Source organism: Humulus lupulus, chromosome 3 (assembly GCF_963169125.1).
Source record: "Humulus lupulus chromosome 3, drHumLupu1.1, whole genome shotgun sequence".
Classification (NCBI taxonomy): domain Eukaryota; kingdom Viridiplantae; phylum Streptophyta; class Magnoliopsida; order Rosales; family Cannabaceae; genus Humulus; species Humulus lupulus.
The window spans coordinates 284,190,385-284,209,256 of NC_084795.1; the positions used below are offsets into that span (position 1 = coordinate 284,190,385).

Consider the following 18,872-nt stretch of genomic DNA (forward strand, 5'->3'; position numbering starts at 1 on the left):
TTGAGTAGTCACAATCACTCTTCAATTCTCATAGCTCTCATGAGAATTAGGTGTAATGACACTGTGTAAATTACTAATTACTATCAATTTTAATTAATATTTATTATATAATATTATTTTTTTTTATGTAATTACTAACTATTCTGTAAACATAACAATAAGATTTCATAAATAATTACTACTTGACATCCAAACACACCTTATATTTTAAAATATAGTGTAATTACACAACTTAGTAATGTTATTTTAGTAGTATTGCCATGGGATTTGAACCATTTTTCTTCCTACACACTAACACCCCCAACTTGAGCTAACCCCAAATGGCCAAAAATAATTACTTAAAGGAGCTTCACTACAAATTTCCCTATATTAATTTTGATAAAAAAAAGAAAAACAAAATAATTTTGCAAATATTTGAAGAATTTTATAATTTTGCTTTTTTTCATTATTAGAAAGATAGAATCTTGAATATACCTTTTTTTTATCATAATAACAACTCAACATAATATGATTAAAGAACATGTCATATGATTGAAGAAAATAAATAAAAATTATATTTGGTAATTAAGCCAAATATGCCCAAGCCAATCTATCTACCACCAAACAATTAGTTAATCATGGTTGAGAGTGCAAAATATGTTTTGATTTTGATTGTTAATATAATATAGTATAGGTGTGCAAAAATACTTCCTTTAATTTTTTTTTTCAATTTTCTTACTTATGACATTTTTTTACTAAATTAATGTGTGGAAAATTTTTTGTTAAAAAGGTGGGAAAAGAAAAATAATGGATATAGAGTTAATCACCCATGATTTATTGTTGTGAAATTATACATTGGCACCCAAAATATTATGAAGACACTTTTCTTCTAAACATATATGTTTTACATATTTGTTCTTAACTGAATTGAACAAAATATATGATTCTTATTTTTTTTTAATTCTATTTTTAGTTAATCATTCTTAATTAACAAGCACACCACATCAATAAAAATTATAATTTAAATAGATTAATTAGAATACAAGATTCCTAAACTAATTATTTATCATTTTTAAGATTCAAATAAAAATATAATTAATGCTAAACAAAATAAACAAGGTCACATATGAAAAACATCAAACAAATTAATATAACATGTCAAGCTTTAGCAAATTTGTATAATTCGAACTCGATTTGAACTTAGTTCATACATTATTTCCAAAACATGATAAAAAAAAAAGCATGTATGGAACCATTAAGCACATTCTTTGGTTGAATCTTCAAACCTACTCAAACTCAAATTTAACCATTTTCCATTGCATTAAAAAAAATCCATGATCTGGTAGAGGGCAATAGAGTTAGTACATCAAATCTAAACAAAAAGAACTTATTATTGCATTGAGATATTGTCACATATGGTTACAAATATGGTAAAGAAATTGCTTGTTTGATACAAATAGAGCTACAGCTAATTAGATAAGAATGTCCAGCAACGGTAAGTCAACTAGTGCTGCCAGATAAATTTCCAGACATAGCACTTCCATATGATGCTGAACCCGTTTGTGAAACCGTGTGACGAGCTTTCTGGAACTGTCTTATCCTGAAAGCGTCTCTCGGTAATGGCTGGCTCTGGACTGTTCTGGTGTCGTCGTCATCTTGTCCTGTCAGTAAAGAGATTATACGAAAACTAAGCGCAGATGCAAAAATGAACTAAAAAGGAAAAATCTTCAGAAACTAATGTTCCTATTGGAACGCAGGAAGAGTCCTCGTGGAAGTTGATGGAAGGGTGAAAAATAATGTTGAATATAACCGAAACATGAAGTTCTTTGGAAAGCTTCAAGGAAAGGAAGGAAACACATACTGTCGTCGAGTTCTTTCCTTTTTCCCCTACTCGGCTTGTATGAGGAAACACTCGGTGCAGGGTGTGACTTGGTTGAACCCGAGAGGTCACTTGTAGTAGGACCAGCAGCACTGGACGACATTTGCTTTGTGGCGGTCCCTGGCCTTCCATTCCCGGTTTGTGCTCTTGGTATTTCACTCTGTAAACAAATGGATAATACAACATCCACGTTTGGAGTTGGACCTGAAAAGTTAAAAGCACAACTTAGGAGTTGACATAAAGACCATTGATGCAAACTTCTATGAAGTCACTTAATACACAGCTTGATGGAAACACATTTATCAACCAGAAATGAAAAGTGAAAATTTGAATATTACCCTCAACAGCAGGCAAATTTGTCAAAAAGGCTAACAAAGCAGGTGGTGTTGATTTCAAGATTTCATCGAAGGCTTCCGTTGCTTGACCACTCATAATTGTAACAACGGGATTTGACAAAGTGTTAGAAGCAGCAGGAACTCCAGGTACTGCTGTATTTGGAGGGATTCCTGTCCCTGAAATCAAAGAATTCTCTTTAGCTATTTTTAATTTTTTTTTAAAAAAGAGGCAGAGGTAAAAGGACGACCTCCTCTCAATAACATTGAGAGCCAAGGAAAACCGTGGTTACAAAAACAGAAAAAAGTTAAAACCAAACAATCATAAGAAAACTCCCAGCGACTCACTCTCCTAAAACTATTACAGCCACAAACTACTCCACTCCCTACAAGATCCAAGAAAGAAACTCCCTCAAAACCTTTTGACCTAAACACCCACGTGGCCACCCAGAACTTGATCTTATCCCAGAGACTTTCTAATGTGGAAGAAGCGTCTTCAAAAATCCTACTATTCCTCTCCAGCCCAAAAAGTCGCCAATACAGTACTCTGCCACAAACGAACCACCTTCCACCCCCCCTCTAAATGGCAAAGGAATAATTGAGAACAAGAAGAAGGCATACACCAAAAAAACCCCAAACTCATCCAACACTTAAAACCACACCTCCCTAGTAAACGAACACTCCATAAACAAATGACCCACAGACTCCCCCTCGCTCTTACAACAAATACACCAACTTGGGGACAGATAATGAAAAGGTCTTTGCCTCTAATAACATACTTATGAAACAAAGTCAAAGCTATTTGGAATTTACTAGACTATAAGGAACTTGTAGCTTCCACCTCTTAAGTTTCAAAAGACATAATTGAACTTTGCAGTTATAACAATTACACACCTGGATTTTGCCGTGGATCATAGGTCATCATTTGAGTAACATCCGGAAATACAACGTTCGCAGTCACATTTGCATTGCTTATCAGGCCTGTGGTACTTTTATCTGCCACATAAAGAAACGAGTAAAACAAAAAAGTGATAACCAAGCTGCATTTACACAAGGACAAACACACAAGGTAGTACCTATGAACCCAGGGCCACCAGGAGTTGTAGATTTCTCTGGTTTCTTATTGATGTTGTTTACAAGCCACTGAAAAGAGTGGGAAGACAATTGAGTATTATAATTTATGATAAATCTGACAAAATGTTTGGATAGTAGCTAGCTACACTACGAACAATTTCCACTAATTTTTTGTTTGATATGAGAAGAGAGCTTCCATGTAAATTTGAGAGAAATATATAATGAATAGTGTATTTGTAGGCCTAGTCCAATGATAAGTACATTAAAATCAAAGGCCTCCAGTGTTTGAATCTCCCCATGTCTTCTCAACAAAAAGGAAAAGAAAAAATGCAAACCCGACTGAACTCAACTTTAAAAATGCCACGTCTTGAACTGCATTGTTTTCAAGGTGAGTCCAAACGACATAAATCTTAATGATAATTAAATTCCCACTTTTGTTAAAAAAATGATGCAATAATAAAATCAAGTTTCAGAAGTATAGTTTAAGTATTGATTGTTTGGTGTTGGTTTCTGGGGTGAGAGGTATAAATTTACTATGTTTTATGTGTATTTTATTCCATATGAATATAGTAGTTTCGTTTCTTATCCAAAAAATTTATAACTAAAATTATTTTACGTGTGGCACTCTTGATCAGTGAGGGTGTGATCACTTTTTGTATATGTTAGAGCACATTGGCATGGAATGGTTTGAACTTTTGACAAGAAAACATGCATTTGTGTAGGAAGCTAACGATTCCGGAGGTTCTCCTTGCCAGTTATGTCAAGTAGCTGGAGTCCTCTTTCATATAACTTCTGTAGATCTTTTTTATTTTAATTTTTTTGGTGGAGTGGGGAAGCTTTTTTGTAGACTTGCCTACTATATGCACCTTTAGACCTAGATTATACTCTTCTCATCCTTTGACTAAATTTATCAAATCAAAATATAAATAAAAAAGCCAAGGAGAAACAAAAGAAGGTACAAAATACCTCTTGTCGATTCAAATGATCCAAGTCCCTCGTTGAGCAAGGCCAAAGGTCCATAAAACTGTATCTTGATACAACATCTTGTAATGAACCCTCAAATACTGATGAACTCTCTTCACCTGTTCCAGATAGTGCCTCTTTCCTTCTTTGTTCAACCTACAAGAACCAGCAGTCAATGGTCATTCATATTAATAAAGTCAAAACGGTTTAAAAAAAATAATAGTTGGGTGAAGCAGAATCGCAATACCATCATAGTAAAAGTTAGTGCTAAGGTTAAATGTGGATAATATAGTAGAAATGATAACAGAATATCATGCCAAAAACAAATCATTTTTCCTACCTTTAACATGCTAGCCAGATCTCCATAAGTTTGTTCGAATCGGACAAACCGTTTCCAAACCTGCATAGGGAAACACATTACGATTACATAGTAAAAATCAAACACAAAATGCGAAATTGGATGTGGTGTGATGTATGTTCAAGAAAGTATGCTATCAAAGACATTCTTCTAAATGACGTCACAGGGACTAATGGGAAATGTGTCTTATCAGTTATAAATTCGAGTAGTTTTATCAGTAGTATTAAGTATAATGCATACATTTATCTCAATAAACATAGATGTTCTTTTATACTTTAAAATTTATCTTGACCTATTTCATTTGCCACATATAAGATACTAAGGATCAGAAGGGTTAACAAGACTGCCCAAGTGGAGCACTAAGCAGCCTAGAAGTACAGACAGAAACATGACAGAAAGACATGGAAATTGCCTTGATTTAGGATTAACAGCTACCTCAACAGAATCCTCTGGTGGTAGTGAGCTTAGTGCACGCTCAAATAAAGCCCTGATATTTCTATCATCATTCAAACGAGTCAAGAAGTCTGCATACCTACCATGTCGAAAATACACAAATCATTAGACATAAGTAGATGCTATAAGAGACTTCATGTTCAGCAAATATAGCAGAAATCCAAACAACGGTGATAATTAAGTTTTTCATTTGAAGAAACATGTTCACTAGAAAATACTAATTCTACACTTACTGAACTATATGATTAACGCCGCTCAATATCAAGTCGCTCAATATCAAGTTCAGTTAACACATGTTCTATTTTACAACAAATAGGTACAAGTATTTATATATACACAAATGACAAATAAAATTAAACAGTGCCTATGTTTTGGGAAATTTATTAATAACTAGCATGAGGCTGCTCTGTTTTGCTTATCCATAAGCAAATGTAACACTAAGAAATTTTATCTGGTAAGCAACGGAAATGATTTCAAAAGGGTCAAATTTTGCTTAAGCATAAAATATATGTATTAATATATATATAGATATTTATAAATTGTCTTAAGCATGATAATACTCATCAGATAATACGCTAGATATTTAAATGTACTATTGTATATGTCAACACCAGATAATATTGGACAAGTGCCCCACTAGAAGTGCGGTCCAAGATCTGAGTGAATTTAGGAAAAGATTATGGAAGTCGAAACTAGTTTGAAATGTTTTATGGCAAGCCAGCTTTCCTAAACTAGTTCTCTTTATCGTATCAGTACCTATTTATTTACTTCCAAGAGGACATTCTATTATTCTCAGCTCTTCGTTGTATCAATACTTGACTCAAGAATTTTAGAGAAGAAATCAGGCTACTACATTTGAGAATTCTAAACCACTCCTTGTGTATTTAAAGTATAAAGTTTTGATAAAATGTATGACTAATTATGCAGCAAAATAGCAAATCAGCAGCCTGCAAAGGAGTATGATAGAAATTTCCTATCTGTGATGTCCCAAAACAGCCAACAAAACAGAACAGAATAACAGAAAAGAAATAATGCAGAGAAAAATTGAATGAAAACCAGCTTGCATTAATACCCAGGTAGTTCGAGAGCCTGGCCTCTCCCAAAAATAGAAACTACAACTCAATTCCAGCCTCCAAAACATATAATTCTGGTCTATCCTTATTTATAGTAAGGTCTACACCCTATTCCCGTGTACCCCACTTACACCCAAAAACTCCTCATATAACTACCTCACATAATGTTTCTTTCCTCTTGATCAGCCCTTACCCCGAGCCCATTTCTACCCTTACCCCTCCTATTGTATACAAAAGTGATGGGAGGTATATCAATACCGCCGGCCACCAGTTTCACCTTGTCCTCAAGGTGAAAATCGGGGAACTGTTCTTGAATCACAGTGAAGTCTTCCCAAGTTGCATCACATTCTGGTATGTTCATCCACTTGATCAAGGCCTGGGGTGCTTCTTTCTGAGTTCCTGGCCTAAACTCCAGCACACTTTCTGGCTGCAAAATCCATTCTAACTCCGCTGTGAGCTCGGGAGGGAGCTTAGTTGGTTGCTGGTTTGGTCCCAGCGCTGTCCTCAGCAAGGAAACATGGAAAACCGGGTGTATTGTAGCATCAGGAGGAAGCTGGAGACGATAGGCAGCAGCACCAATGCGCTCTAAAATCTGAAAAGGGCCAAAGTACCTCGGTGACAGCTTCTCATTAACACGTTTGGCTACCGTCCGTTGCCTGTAGGGTCGCAGCTTAACATAAACAAAATTCCCCACCTCAAAATTAACCTCTCTTCTCTTCTTATCAGCTTGAGACTTCATTTTCTGCTGGCCCTATGGAGATTCTGTTTTAAAAGTTCCAGCACATTCTCTCTGTCAGTTAACACCTGTTCCACAGCGGAGACTTTGGTGCTGGCTGGTTCAAAACGGATCAATGGCGGGGGGTCACGATGATAAAGGGCTTTGAACGGTGTCATTCCAGCAGCTGAATGAAAGGAAGTATTGTACCAATACTCTGCCCAAGATAACCACCTAGCCCAATGACTCGGTTTTGAGCTGATAAAGCAACGTAGATACGTTTCTAGGCAGCGATTAACCACCTCCGTTTGTCCATCGGATTGGGGGTGGTAAGCTGTACTTTTCTTTAAACTTGTTCCCTGCAACCTAAATAACTCCTTCCAAAACAAACTGAGGAACACCTTGTCACGATCGGAAACAATGGAACGTGGAACCCCATGAAGCTTGACAACTTCACTCACAAAACAGGCAGCGACGGTAGTGGCTGTAAATGGATGGCGTAGGGGAATAAAGTGCGCTTATTTGCTCAAACGGTCCACCACAACAAAGATGGAGTCAAACTCATTCGACTTCGGCAGCCCTTCAATGAAATCCATGGAGATATCATCCCAAACTTGGTCTGGAATGGGCAATGGCTGAAGCAAACCAGCTGGAGATTGAGCGAGATACTTACTTTGCTGGCAAGTGGCACATTCCGGAACAAACTTTTGAACGTCCCTCCGCATTCCCTGCCAATATAAATCGGCTGCAATTCGCTGAAAAGTTTTAAACACCCCCGAATGTCCCCCCAAGGCGCTGCTGTGATACTCTTGTAACAATAATGGGATGAAAGGGGAGGATGCTGGAATGACTAAACGCCCCTTAAGTTTCAGACAGCCTTGTACCAGCGAATACCCAGCCACTTGCTGCCCCTCTTGCAACTCCTTCGTTATCTGAGAAAGAAAAGGATCTGCCGCTGTGTGAGCCTTTAAATCCGGGATGGAAACAACATTAGGAACTGAAATGGCCGAAAAAACAGCCTCACAAGGTAGGCGCGATAACGCTTCAGCCGCTTTATTTTCTAATCCCGATCTATATTGAATATCAAAGTCATATCCCAACAATTTTGTAAGCCACTTTTGGTGCTCAAGAGCCACCAATCTTTGCTCCAACAAATATTTTAAACTACGATGATCTGTCCTCACCAAAAACTTGCGCCCCAACAAATAAGGTCTCCACTTTTGGACAGCCAACACGATTGCCATGAGTTCCCTCTCATAAATAGACTGCATACGAGCTCGCGGTGACAAACTTTGACTGAAATAGGCCTCAGGACGCCCGTTTTGCATCAAAACAGCCCCTAACCCAGCTCCCGACGCATCCGCTTCCAACACAAAAGGGGCTGAAAAATTGGGTAATGCCAAGACCGGTACCGAACACATAGCTTTCTTCAAGTGAATGAAGGCTGAATCGGCCTCTTGAGTCCACCCATAAGAGTCTTTTCGGAGCTGATCCGTTAGTGGCTTAGCGATGCTTCCATAACCTTTGACAAATTTGCGGTAATACCCGATAAGTCCCAAGAAACCCCTCAACTCCTTTATAGACTTAGGAGTCGGCCAAGCCTCCATTGCAGCCACTGTATTAGGGTCGGCAGCCACTCCTTCTGCTGAAATCACATGACCCAAATATTCCACTTGTGCTTGAGCGAACATACACTTCTTGCGATTTGTAAACAACTGGTGGCGGTGAAGACGATCCATAACCAAAGTCAAGTGATGTACATGGTCCTCCAAAGACGGGCTGTATATCAATATATCATCAAAAAAAACCAACACAAATTTGCGCAAAAAATCGCGAAAAACTTCATTCATAAGGGCTTGAAATGTGGCTGGAGCGTTTGTGAGACCAAATGGCATGACCAAGAATTCGTAGTGCCCGTCATGTGTGCGAAAAGCTGTCTTCTCAATATCCCTTGCCTTGACCCGAATTTGATGGTATCCCGACTTCAAGTCCAACTTCGAAAAGACTTGTGCTCCATGAAGCTCATCCAATAACTCATCTATGACTGGAATTGGAAACTTATCAGATACCGTTTCATGGTTGAGAGCCCTGTAATCCACGCAAAATCGCCAACTGCCGTCTTTCTTTTTAACAAGCAAAACCGGGCTGGAAAAAGGACTTGTACTAGGTTGTATAATACCGGCTTGGAGCATTTCAGCTACTAATCGCTCGATCTCATCCTTTTGAACCTGAGCATACCGGTAAGGCCTAACGGAGATGGGACCCGTGCCCTCTTTGAGAAGAATTGCATGTTCATGACCCTTAAAGGCGGGAGACCCACTGGCATTTCAAAAACTGACTGAAACTCTTGTAAAACGGCTGTCACAGCTGACGGCAGGGGCTGATTTGCAGTGGTTGGTGTGGCTGTTAGCTCCCCAAACTGAACCCAATAACCTTGCGCTTCCTGTTCGACTGATAGTATCATTGCTTTCAATGAAATAGGAGATTTACAAAGACTAGGGTCGCCTTGTAACGTAACCCACGAACCCGCCATCTCAAACTTCATGACCATGGTCCTCCAATTAACCTGCATATTTCCAAGTGTTTCCAGCCACTTAATACCAAGTATCACGTTCGCCCCGCCAAGTTCCAGCGGCAAAAAATCAGTGACCACACGTAATGCTCCGAGATCAAGCTCCACTTGGGCACAAATACCTTCCGTTCGGACCTTGCCGCCAGTTCCCAATAGAACCCCATAACACGTAGTGGCTGTAATCGGTATTCCCACTGCAGAAACAATCGCTGTTGAAATAAAATTGTGGGTTGCCCCACTGTCAATCAGCACTGTGACTGGTTTTTGCCCAATATGCCCAGCTAGTTTCATGGTGTGAGTGGACGAAATGCCCACCAGAGAGTTCAAAGAAAGGGTGGCCAGCGTCTCCTCGGCGCCGCACAGTTCGCCGGATTCTGGGGATGGTGGTGGCGATTCCTCCAGCTGCACAAACTCTTCTTCATCCGTGAGCACTAACATTTGGAGGGACTTTTGCTCACATTCATGGCCGCGGTGGAATTTTTTATCACAACGAAAGCAAACGCCACGCGCACGTTTATCCTAGTACTTTGCTTCTGTTAGCCGACAGAATGACGTTTTCGACTCTTGAGCTACGCTGCTGCTGGTCTGCGCTGATGCCTGAGAAGAAAGAGCTGTCATTTTCGACGCGACGATGCCGATCGGAATTCATGGTGGATGTCTCGCCCACTGGCTTTCCCGCCGACTGCAATAGCTGGGCCAAGTGTGCCACCACAAAATCCATCTTCTTCTCCATAGTCGGCAGTCGCTGCACTTCGGTCTTCAGTAATTCCAGCTCCTTCGGAAGGTGCTGAAACTCAGATCTGAACTCCCCCAACTCACGCCTGAAATCCGCCTGAAATAACTCCACCTTCTCTTCCAACACATCTGTTTGCAGATCCCTCTTAGGCCCCATGGCAATCGACGGCTCTGATACCAATTTGATAGGAATTTCCTATCTGTGATGTCCCAAAACAGCCAACAAAACAGAACAGAATAACAGAAAAGAAATAATGCAGAGAAAAATTGAATGAAAACCAGCTTGCATTAATACCCAGGTAGTTCGAGAGCCTAGCCTCTCCCAAAAATAGAAACTACAACTCAATTCCAGCCTCCAAAACATATAATTCTGGTCTATCCTTATTTATAGTAAGGTCTACACCCTATTCCCGTGTACCCCACTTACACCCAAAAACTCCTCATATAACTACCTCACATAATGTTTCTTCCCTCTTGATCAGCCCTTACCCCGAGCCCATTTCTACCCCTACCCCTCCTATTGTATACAAAAGTGATGGGAGGTCTATCAGAGTACAACCATTGGCAAGTTTCGCATGTATACTTACAATTCAAATGCACAAAGTTCTATAAAAATAAAACACAATAACTTGGTTAGTTAGTCAAAACCCACTCAAGAATGTAGACTGGCTCATGCATAAACCGTTTCAATCCAGCTTCGAAAACATTGTGTGCCATCTGCAAGGGTTTTAAGCGAATATTACCAGTAATTGTTAGATAGTTTCCTTGAATCGAAAAACAACACGACACGTTTGTTCTAACTAGTTCCAAAAGTAAACGTATATTAAAAAATATGAAGGAAAAAAATGACAAAAATTCAAAACTATCAACTTAAATTACAGACAAAAACTCTGATCTCCACTTAAAACAGAAAAACCTTAGAACTCAGATGATTTTGATAATCTTTTTTTTATCTTTATCTTTGATTCTTAAAAAATAATAATAACAAACAACAAAAGTATGGATCATATACTTCTTCATTATCTCATGTTCACTTTGGAAACTTAAAAAAAGCCTAGATTTAATTCAAAAAGAAGATAAAAACCTTTGGATCCTTGTCTAGGCAAAAGGTTGTCATTGCATATGCGACGTAGACATGGTATGTACAGTTAGGGGATTTCCGAGCATCTAGAAAATATTTACGGGCTGCTTCAACTCCCTCAGTCCTCCTAAGAAAGCGAATAAACTGCCACATAAAGGGTATATATTCATTGAAAAGCTGGCCACACTTTACATAAGCTGTGTAATCCTTTACTGATAGTAAACAGTTTTTATTAGGTGAACAACGAAAAATACAAAGCAGAGCAAGAAGGAACCTTTGTCCACAGTCCACCCAACTAACAACAAGCAATACCAACTCAAAAATAAATAATAATCTACAATTAAAAATGGACAATAATGAAAGAAAAATCTTTGACCATGGAAACCTAAACTAAAAACTGGCTCATTCGAAATCTTAATCCTGGAAGTATTTGGGAGTTTTCCAAACCATTAGCTAGACCCAAAAATACCTGGTACCAAGCACTTCTAGTTCTGCAAAATCTCGGGTTTATTTTCTTTTACAAAGAACACACCAAATCTATGAGATGGATCGGATACCATTTCTTTAACTAAAGCTTGTCCTACTCTCAGGGCTTCCCACCCTCTCACTCGCTCTATCATTTTTTCTCACATGTCTCTTCTCCTAAAATATATGCATAGACTATGACAAATCTATTGACAAAAAGTACTTGTAGTTAAAAAAATTCATTCTCCTGCAGCAGCACCCAGAATGGCACTAGTTAAAAAAAGAAAATAGAAGTCCTATTCCATAATTCTGATATGTGGACAAGCATCTTTTCCTGCTCACATGACATACTCAGAAGAAAATGTCCACTGGAACTTTTATGCCCTAATAATTCTTACTTGTATATGTGCAAGAGGAGTTGCATTAGCCTCATCCCCTAGAAAGGTCTCATATATTTTCTTCGCTGACTGCACAAAAGCAGAAGGATAGTTAGAAGCCTCAGAAAGAAGAAAACAGAACCTCAACTAAGCATCAAGAACAAAGATTATAATATCTTGAAACAAGATCGCCAAAGTTTCATTACCGGAATTGCCCCACGGGATTCCTCCAGTTCTGCATAAGCATATCTTAGCATCTCCGAATCTGATTATAGAGGAGGGAAAGTGAGAAACAGAGAAGGAAAAAATGTATGAACAGTGAAAGCCATCATTAATCCTACTTCAAGACCATAGATAACAATGGGAGGAAGGGACTTTTTCAACATCTATGGGAGTAGTGAAGTGGGAATTGATATACATTTATTGTAGAATCCTATTAAGCTGAAGATGAGATTAGATGAGAAGAATCATATTACCAGGAAGAGCCTTCAAAGCCCTCTGAAAAACTTTAACTGCAGAATCAATTGCACCACATTTTGCATGCCAGGTAGCATACTCATACCATATATCAGGCCAATGGTATAGATACATCAGGCACTGGATACCAACAGTACGCAATGAGAAATCCATGAACATATTGAAGAAAGAACAAGAAGCATGGCATTACAATATCATTATTTAAATCAATTCACAGTGTGAAGTAAAGCTCTGCTTTGTATTGAGGGAAGAAAGGTATTATTGTAGCAAAAGAGGTAAAGGGCAACACTTGCAAAAAGTCTGAGTGTTTCTTTAAATGTAATGATCATAGTTTTGAAACATTTAGAAATAAATACTACTTCAAAATAGGAGGTGATAAAAAGTATAATCAAAGGGTCCCCTGGATGTAACCATCACAAAACACAAGTATAAAACAATATATCTAGGGAAAATGTTTACTACCTAAAATAAGCCAGAGGGAACCCTTTTCAAGAATCTAATCTTATAAGCAAAAGAAGTAAGTACAATAACAGCTTTATAGAATTTTGTACAGGAAAAAAAATGAAAACTCTTCATACCTGTTCATACGTGAACGTAATTCTTTTGTTGGATGATACATTGTCTATCCTTTGTGGGTTTCCTCTGAATGAATATAAAGAGAAATTATATTTAGATCAGAATCTATGAAACCAAACTTCATAAGAACCATGCATCAATAACACCGCATAATTTCAATTTCAAGAAAAGAAATAACACGATTTTGAGTATAATTATTCACAAAAGCGAGTGCAAGTCAATGTCACTATAGACACTACATAATGTATTCAGACACTTGAAAAAAAATTATGTGCCATCTAAAACAAATTATCATTATTCAACTTTCCTGCAACAATTTTTTCCCTAGCTTGTTGATCATATTAAATATTTCAAGCTGCAGTACTCTTAGATTTTTGGAGTCTAATTATATCAGTTGACCATCATCCTATGCAGAGGAAGCACGTGAATCGACCTTAGGGTGCCATATTTGGTTGAGTGAGAAAAAAGAGAATAGTGTGGAACAATACTACTACAACCAAAGAGAATAAATGAAGAAATATTCTCATCCAATTAACAGCTAGCAAATCAAGCAAAATATATATACACAGTATATATATGCGTGCCTAATAAAATCAAATCCTCTGGGAGGATATGAGAGTATAGTGTCCCACATGGAAATGTGTGAGAATATTGAACCATTTTAAAAATATGGGTTAATCCACTTTATCGCCAATCGGTTTTAAGATGGAACCTCATGATTCTTAACAAAAAGAAATAAATCAGATATAAGGGATATCCAATATCTTCAACACTTCTCTGACTTACTATTTATATATTATTATCAACAAAGTTCTTACAGGTAGTGAGTTACCCTACCTTATTTTTAATTTAATCATGTTTGTGGTAAATGGTAAATTGTATTAAGAAACATCAATGAAAAAAACTCCTAACCCCTATATCCCTTGTCGTTACTGATTTACTTTTCTAGCAATTTAATTTATATTTCTACATTTTCTGCAATTTACAAGTTTTGTCTACTTATCCAATTCATGATATTTAAACTGGTCTCAATGTTTACTTTCAATCTTTTATTTCCCTGCGATGTCAATTCATGCACTTTTGTCTACAGCAGTTCAATTCCGAGTCATTTTCATTCAAGTACCTTAATTTCTAGACTTTCACTTTCCAGCAACCTAACTATTAGTAACTAATTTTGCTCAATTTTCAATCTATCATAGTTCAAGATAATTGAAAACCATTAATGAAGTTTTACCACAAATATAGTATAGATTCTTACTTTTCAAATTCTAACAACTTTTTCCATGCCATCCATTGCATTTCTTCCTACAATAACAAGAGAAGTAAACAACAAATTAAAATTTACAAGTTTAGTTACACATTCAAGTAAAAGCTTCTTAAAAAAATGGTACTTCCATTTTTCTTGTTTAAATACAAAAAGGAGTTAGGTTAAAAGATACAATGTCACAAGTAGAGTAAAACCCACTACAAGTTGTACTAAACAACCCACCTATGCACTCAAGTTGCCATACAATTACAACTTAGTTTCACATATCAAATACCAGTGCTAGATCACAAGTTTTTACCCAAGTGAACCGTGCATGTTTGGAAAATGAGAAAAGGATAAACAACAAAAGACCAGTGCTAAAAAAAGCACACTACAATAGAAAAGCAGAAAATTACCTTGTGCGAGCCAGTTGGTGGAACAGCAAGCATATTCCAATCAATTTCTTCAAAATATTTCTTGCGCTCCCTATAGACAGCCCTAGCACTGTTAAATTTGGGTTGATATTCAGATATCAGTCCTTTTGCCTGGTCCATACGAAAATATCAAAATATCAAATTTGTCATCTAAAATATAAAAAGATAGAATTTAGAAAACACAAATACAAACTCAAGTGTTTGGGTGTGTGTTGTGTCTAAGAGGAGTTGCGCTAATCTAACAAATGGGTAACTACTAATTGATTCTTCAGGAAAAAAAAATCATGAATACATATATAAACAAGCAGATCTATCCAACAACACTGATATGGAACAGAACATATATGCAGTAGAAACCAACAAATTACCAGTTGACGGCTAACAGAATTTTCAAAATTTGCATAGTCCCTCCAAATTTGTTCAATGTGATGCACAGGAGTAACAATGGCCTTTTGATATACTTTCCGTACAGCAATCATTCGTAATGACTCTTCCTGTGGATGTGATGCCTGCAGTCATCTCATTTGAACAACAAAATTGGTAAATAGAAGCAATTAATGTATTATGTTGAACCTAGTGAGGTCCACAATTAATGTCAGAAATCAGAGAAAGAAGAACATACCGGCAATGACTTTAAGAAAGTGATGTACTCCATCCACACAGGTCCAGATGCTATGTCCACTCCTGAAAATCTTTGCCAAGATCAAAGCCTAAACATTTTGACCAAATAGGTGTGAAAAAAATGGTAGCCCACAAAATGTAAATACCGATCTCATTATTAAACAACCACAATTTTGAAGCTATTTGGCAGCATAAGAACAAATGGTTAATGCTTCCTATTTCTTTGTATTTTAACTTATTCTACTGATTAAATACAGAGTTTCGTTTCTTTTCAAAAAAAAAAAAAAAAAGAACAAATGGTTAATGCTCATCTTTTCATGCACTCCACAATTATAGTTTATCCTAGGAAACTTAAGCACCAATTAACAATACATATTTGTTTATATATATATGTGTGTGTATATATCCTGACAAAACAGTATAAACATCAATAACATCAAAAAGGCTCGGGTGATAAGACACACCAACATAGTTGAGCATGAAATCATATGCCTTCTTAGTTTCTTCCTGACCCTCTAGCCCTTTCTTGTCATTGGTCTTTCTTATGAACTTAATGTAGCACCGCCTACAAAGCATGCACAAGTAATAAATGAAACATATAATTAGAAGGTTAAACAAACAAAAATAGATTAAAGAAAAAAGGAGGCCAGAGAGAGAGAGAACAGTAAATGATGTGAGAAAAAAACTTAATAAATAGTGAAAGTAGTCAGGGAAAAGTTGTTAAAGATATATTACAGAGAGATGGTGTAGCTAGTGATAGTATTCATTGTTAAAAAAAAAGTTTATATCTATCATAAATGCAGCTCAGTTGATAAGAACATCATTTAAAACTTACATATACAACATGAAAGCAACCATAGTTCACTAATCAATACGATTCAAAAAACATACCAAAGTGGAACTTGAAGACAATTCAATAAACAACGGCTAAATATCTGTTTTGTAGCATCATCATTATTTACAGCCATGTGTGACTCCACGTACTGTTTCCAAAACTTTGCCTGAAAAGAATAGAATTTATCGTCGTCGAATACAATTCTGCTCAATACTATTGGAAATGAAAATCTGGCACTGCATTTTTCGAACAAGCAGAGGAATCTCAATAGATTCATGTACAGAGTGAAAGTTAATTCTCTAATACTACTGAAGAACTAAAGTGGTCAGTTTTAGTTCTCCTAGTAATTCATTCGGGTTGCATAGAAGTGTGCATCGAGTCTAAAGTCGGCATCAAACACTAAACAATATAGAGTCACTATAAGTTTCTTGTGAACAGATATACAAATATGCACACAAATATACATAATTTTCCTTAATACTACTCTTCCGGCCTCTCAATGAACTCTACATTCTACCATATAAACTAGAAAGAACCCCAAAAAGAAACAAACTCTAGACCTCACGAGTATATATATAAAAAACACATATAGATCAACCGATGAAAAAACAATCTAAGGTGGTATACAACTCCATCAAAGCTCTTACCAAAAAAGTACACAAAAATAAAATTTTGAAATATGCAAAGGGCATAGGCCAAAGACAGTTAAAAGAGCTTACAGCAGTAGGAAAGAGAGTGAGGAGCTGTTCATAAATTGGAATAGCCTCCGAAATAGGCAAACGCTACAAAAGAGAAACAGAATCATAACAAGTTAAATTCAATTGCACCCATAACCGAAAACACGAGTAAAACAAAAAAAAGAAAAGAACTTTGAACAAACCATGGCCTCGTTGGCTCGAAGTTCGGCAGCTTCGACATTGTATTTATCATCCACGGCTTTATCAGTTGCCGAGGTCTTCTCCTGAAAGTAAAGAGAGTGTGATTGGTACAGAAAAAGAAGAAAAACCCCAAATTGATTGGAAGAAGAAAAAAGATGGTACCTTTGATTCGGGTTCGAGAGGATCCTCAACAACGGCCATGGAAGCCATTCTCTCAGGTGAATCAGAATCAATTATAAGTTCCCAAAATTGTGTTTCTTGAAAATTGGAAGGAAAACCCAAAACTTTTGGGCAACACTTTTGAGGTACCAATCTGATATTGGTTAAGCCTTACCTTAAAAAAACCAAAATTAAAAATTTGACAATTAAATATATATTTGGAAACTTTATTTTTATTTATTATTTTTTTAATTAACTAAAAAATTAATTAGTTTTTAAATAATTAAATATTATATTATAAATATTAGTCGAAAAAAATTACTAATTTTTTTTTAAAACTAATAAATATTTATATTATAAATATTATGGTTGTGTTTTCGAATTTTTTAATCGCAAAAATAGAAATTTTTTTTTTATTTTTTTATTTTTAAAAAATAAAAATATGTTTGGTAACTATTTTGTTTATTGTTTTTAAAAATAAAAAATAATAAATTTGTTTGATAACTTTTATTTTTATTTTTATTTTTTGTTTAATAATATAAAATAAGGGGTTGATTTGAGGAAGAAAATAAACAAAAAGTCAAGAACGATTTTATTTTTAAAATTTAATTTTTTTTAATTAATTTTTTTTTAAATAATAAATAAAAATAGTGTTTTATGTTTAATTATCAAAATTTTAATTAATTAAATAAAAAATTATTTTTAAGTGATACCAAACAGCACCTGTAATTATCCAAATAAAAAAAAATAGAAGCCAAAAGCAAAGTTGAATTTTATTTAATTAGATAAATATCTTTTAAAAAAATAGATAAATATTGATAACTAGGGATTATCATATTTATTTAATTATTAATTTTAAATTTAAACTAAAAATATTATGTTTAAAGTAATGTTTAACGTACTTGTAACATTTATTTTGCTTAAACTTAAAAAATGTAGTCATAATCAATTAACAATTGTTATGCCAATGAAATATTAATTTCTCTTATATCATTCAAGGATGAGGGCTTCAAAAACTTTGTGTACCATTGGTGCAAAGCTTGGCAAAGACAATAAGAGCATTGATTTTCATGATCACATATTAATATTTTATTAGAAGCAGCCAATTACATTTTTTTTTCTTTTTTTAAAACAATGAGTAACGTTGCCCCACAGTGACAACTTTGGTGAGCAACATTTGTTAAAAAGTCACAAAAGGTCTACTTGGAGACCCATTTGTCAGTAAGCATTGTGTAAAGCAACTCTTATTGGAGATGCTCTAAAAGGACTTGTGTAGTTTACATAATTAATTTTATTGGAACTATATTTATTCTATATAAAAAAATGTGTAAATAACAGAAATTTTTTATTTTAACGGTTTTTTTTTAACTTTAACAAAACATTCTTATATTTAACAGTAAACTCAAAATATGACTTAAACTTAAATAAAATTAAATAAATAAATAGTTACACAAATTAAAATAAGATATTTTGAGATATGTTACAATGATAATTATTTAAAAATAATAAAACCATATATTTTTATAACTTAAATAAAATTAGTCAAACTTAAATTTAATATTATATTAAATATATAATATATAATCTTTT

The 18,872-nt window shown here is 35.5% G+C and overlaps 1 protein-coding gene across 1 annotated transcript; it reads right to left on the reverse strand.

The window, feature by feature from the left end:
• Positions 1 to 1,352: 1,352 nt before the first annotated feature.
• Positions 1,353 to 17,440, reverse strand: LOC133824852 (cleavage stimulation factor subunit 77). Its single transcript, XM_062257858.1, has 23 exons — positions 17,286 to 17,440; positions 17,126 to 17,206; positions 16,965 to 17,027; positions 16,302 to 16,411; positions 15,875 to 15,975; positions 15,412 to 15,473; positions 15,158 to 15,298; positions 14,772 to 14,900; positions 14,368 to 14,414; positions 13,112 to 13,175; positions 12,533 to 12,653; positions 12,263 to 12,321; positions 12,078 to 12,146; positions 11,218 to 11,358; positions 10,786 to 10,850; positions 5,021 to 5,117; positions 4,568 to 4,627; positions 4,231 to 4,383; positions 3,267 to 3,333; positions 3,085 to 3,186; positions 2,197 to 2,370; positions 1,841 to 2,062; positions 1,353 to 1,640 (listed from the first exon to the last, which is right to left on the reverse strand). Exons 1-23 carry the CDS (start codon positions 17,331 to 17,333, stop codon positions 1,480 to 1,482), a joined length of 2,337 nt encoding a protein of 778 aa, XP_062113842.1. The 5' UTR covers positions 17,334 to 17,440; the 3' UTR covers positions 1,353 to 1,479.
• Between the last annotated feature and the right edge of the window lie 1,432 nt (positions 17,441 to 18,872).

Excerpts from the sequence above, each read along its gene's own strand:
- LOC133824852 (XM_062257858.1), bottom strand. The coding sequence starts at position 17,333 with ATGGCTTCCATGGCCGTTGTTGAGGATCCTCTCGAACCCGAATCAAAG. Across the intron at positions 5,118-10,785 it reads GAGCCAGTCTACATTCTTGA|GTATGCAGACTTCTTGACTC; the intron begins GTGGGTTTTGAC and ends TCGACATGGTAG. Across the intron at positions 3,187-3,266 it reads TGGTGGCCCTGGGTTCATAG|ATAAAAGTACCACAGGCCTG; the intron begins GTACTACCTTGT and ends TTTATGTGGCAG.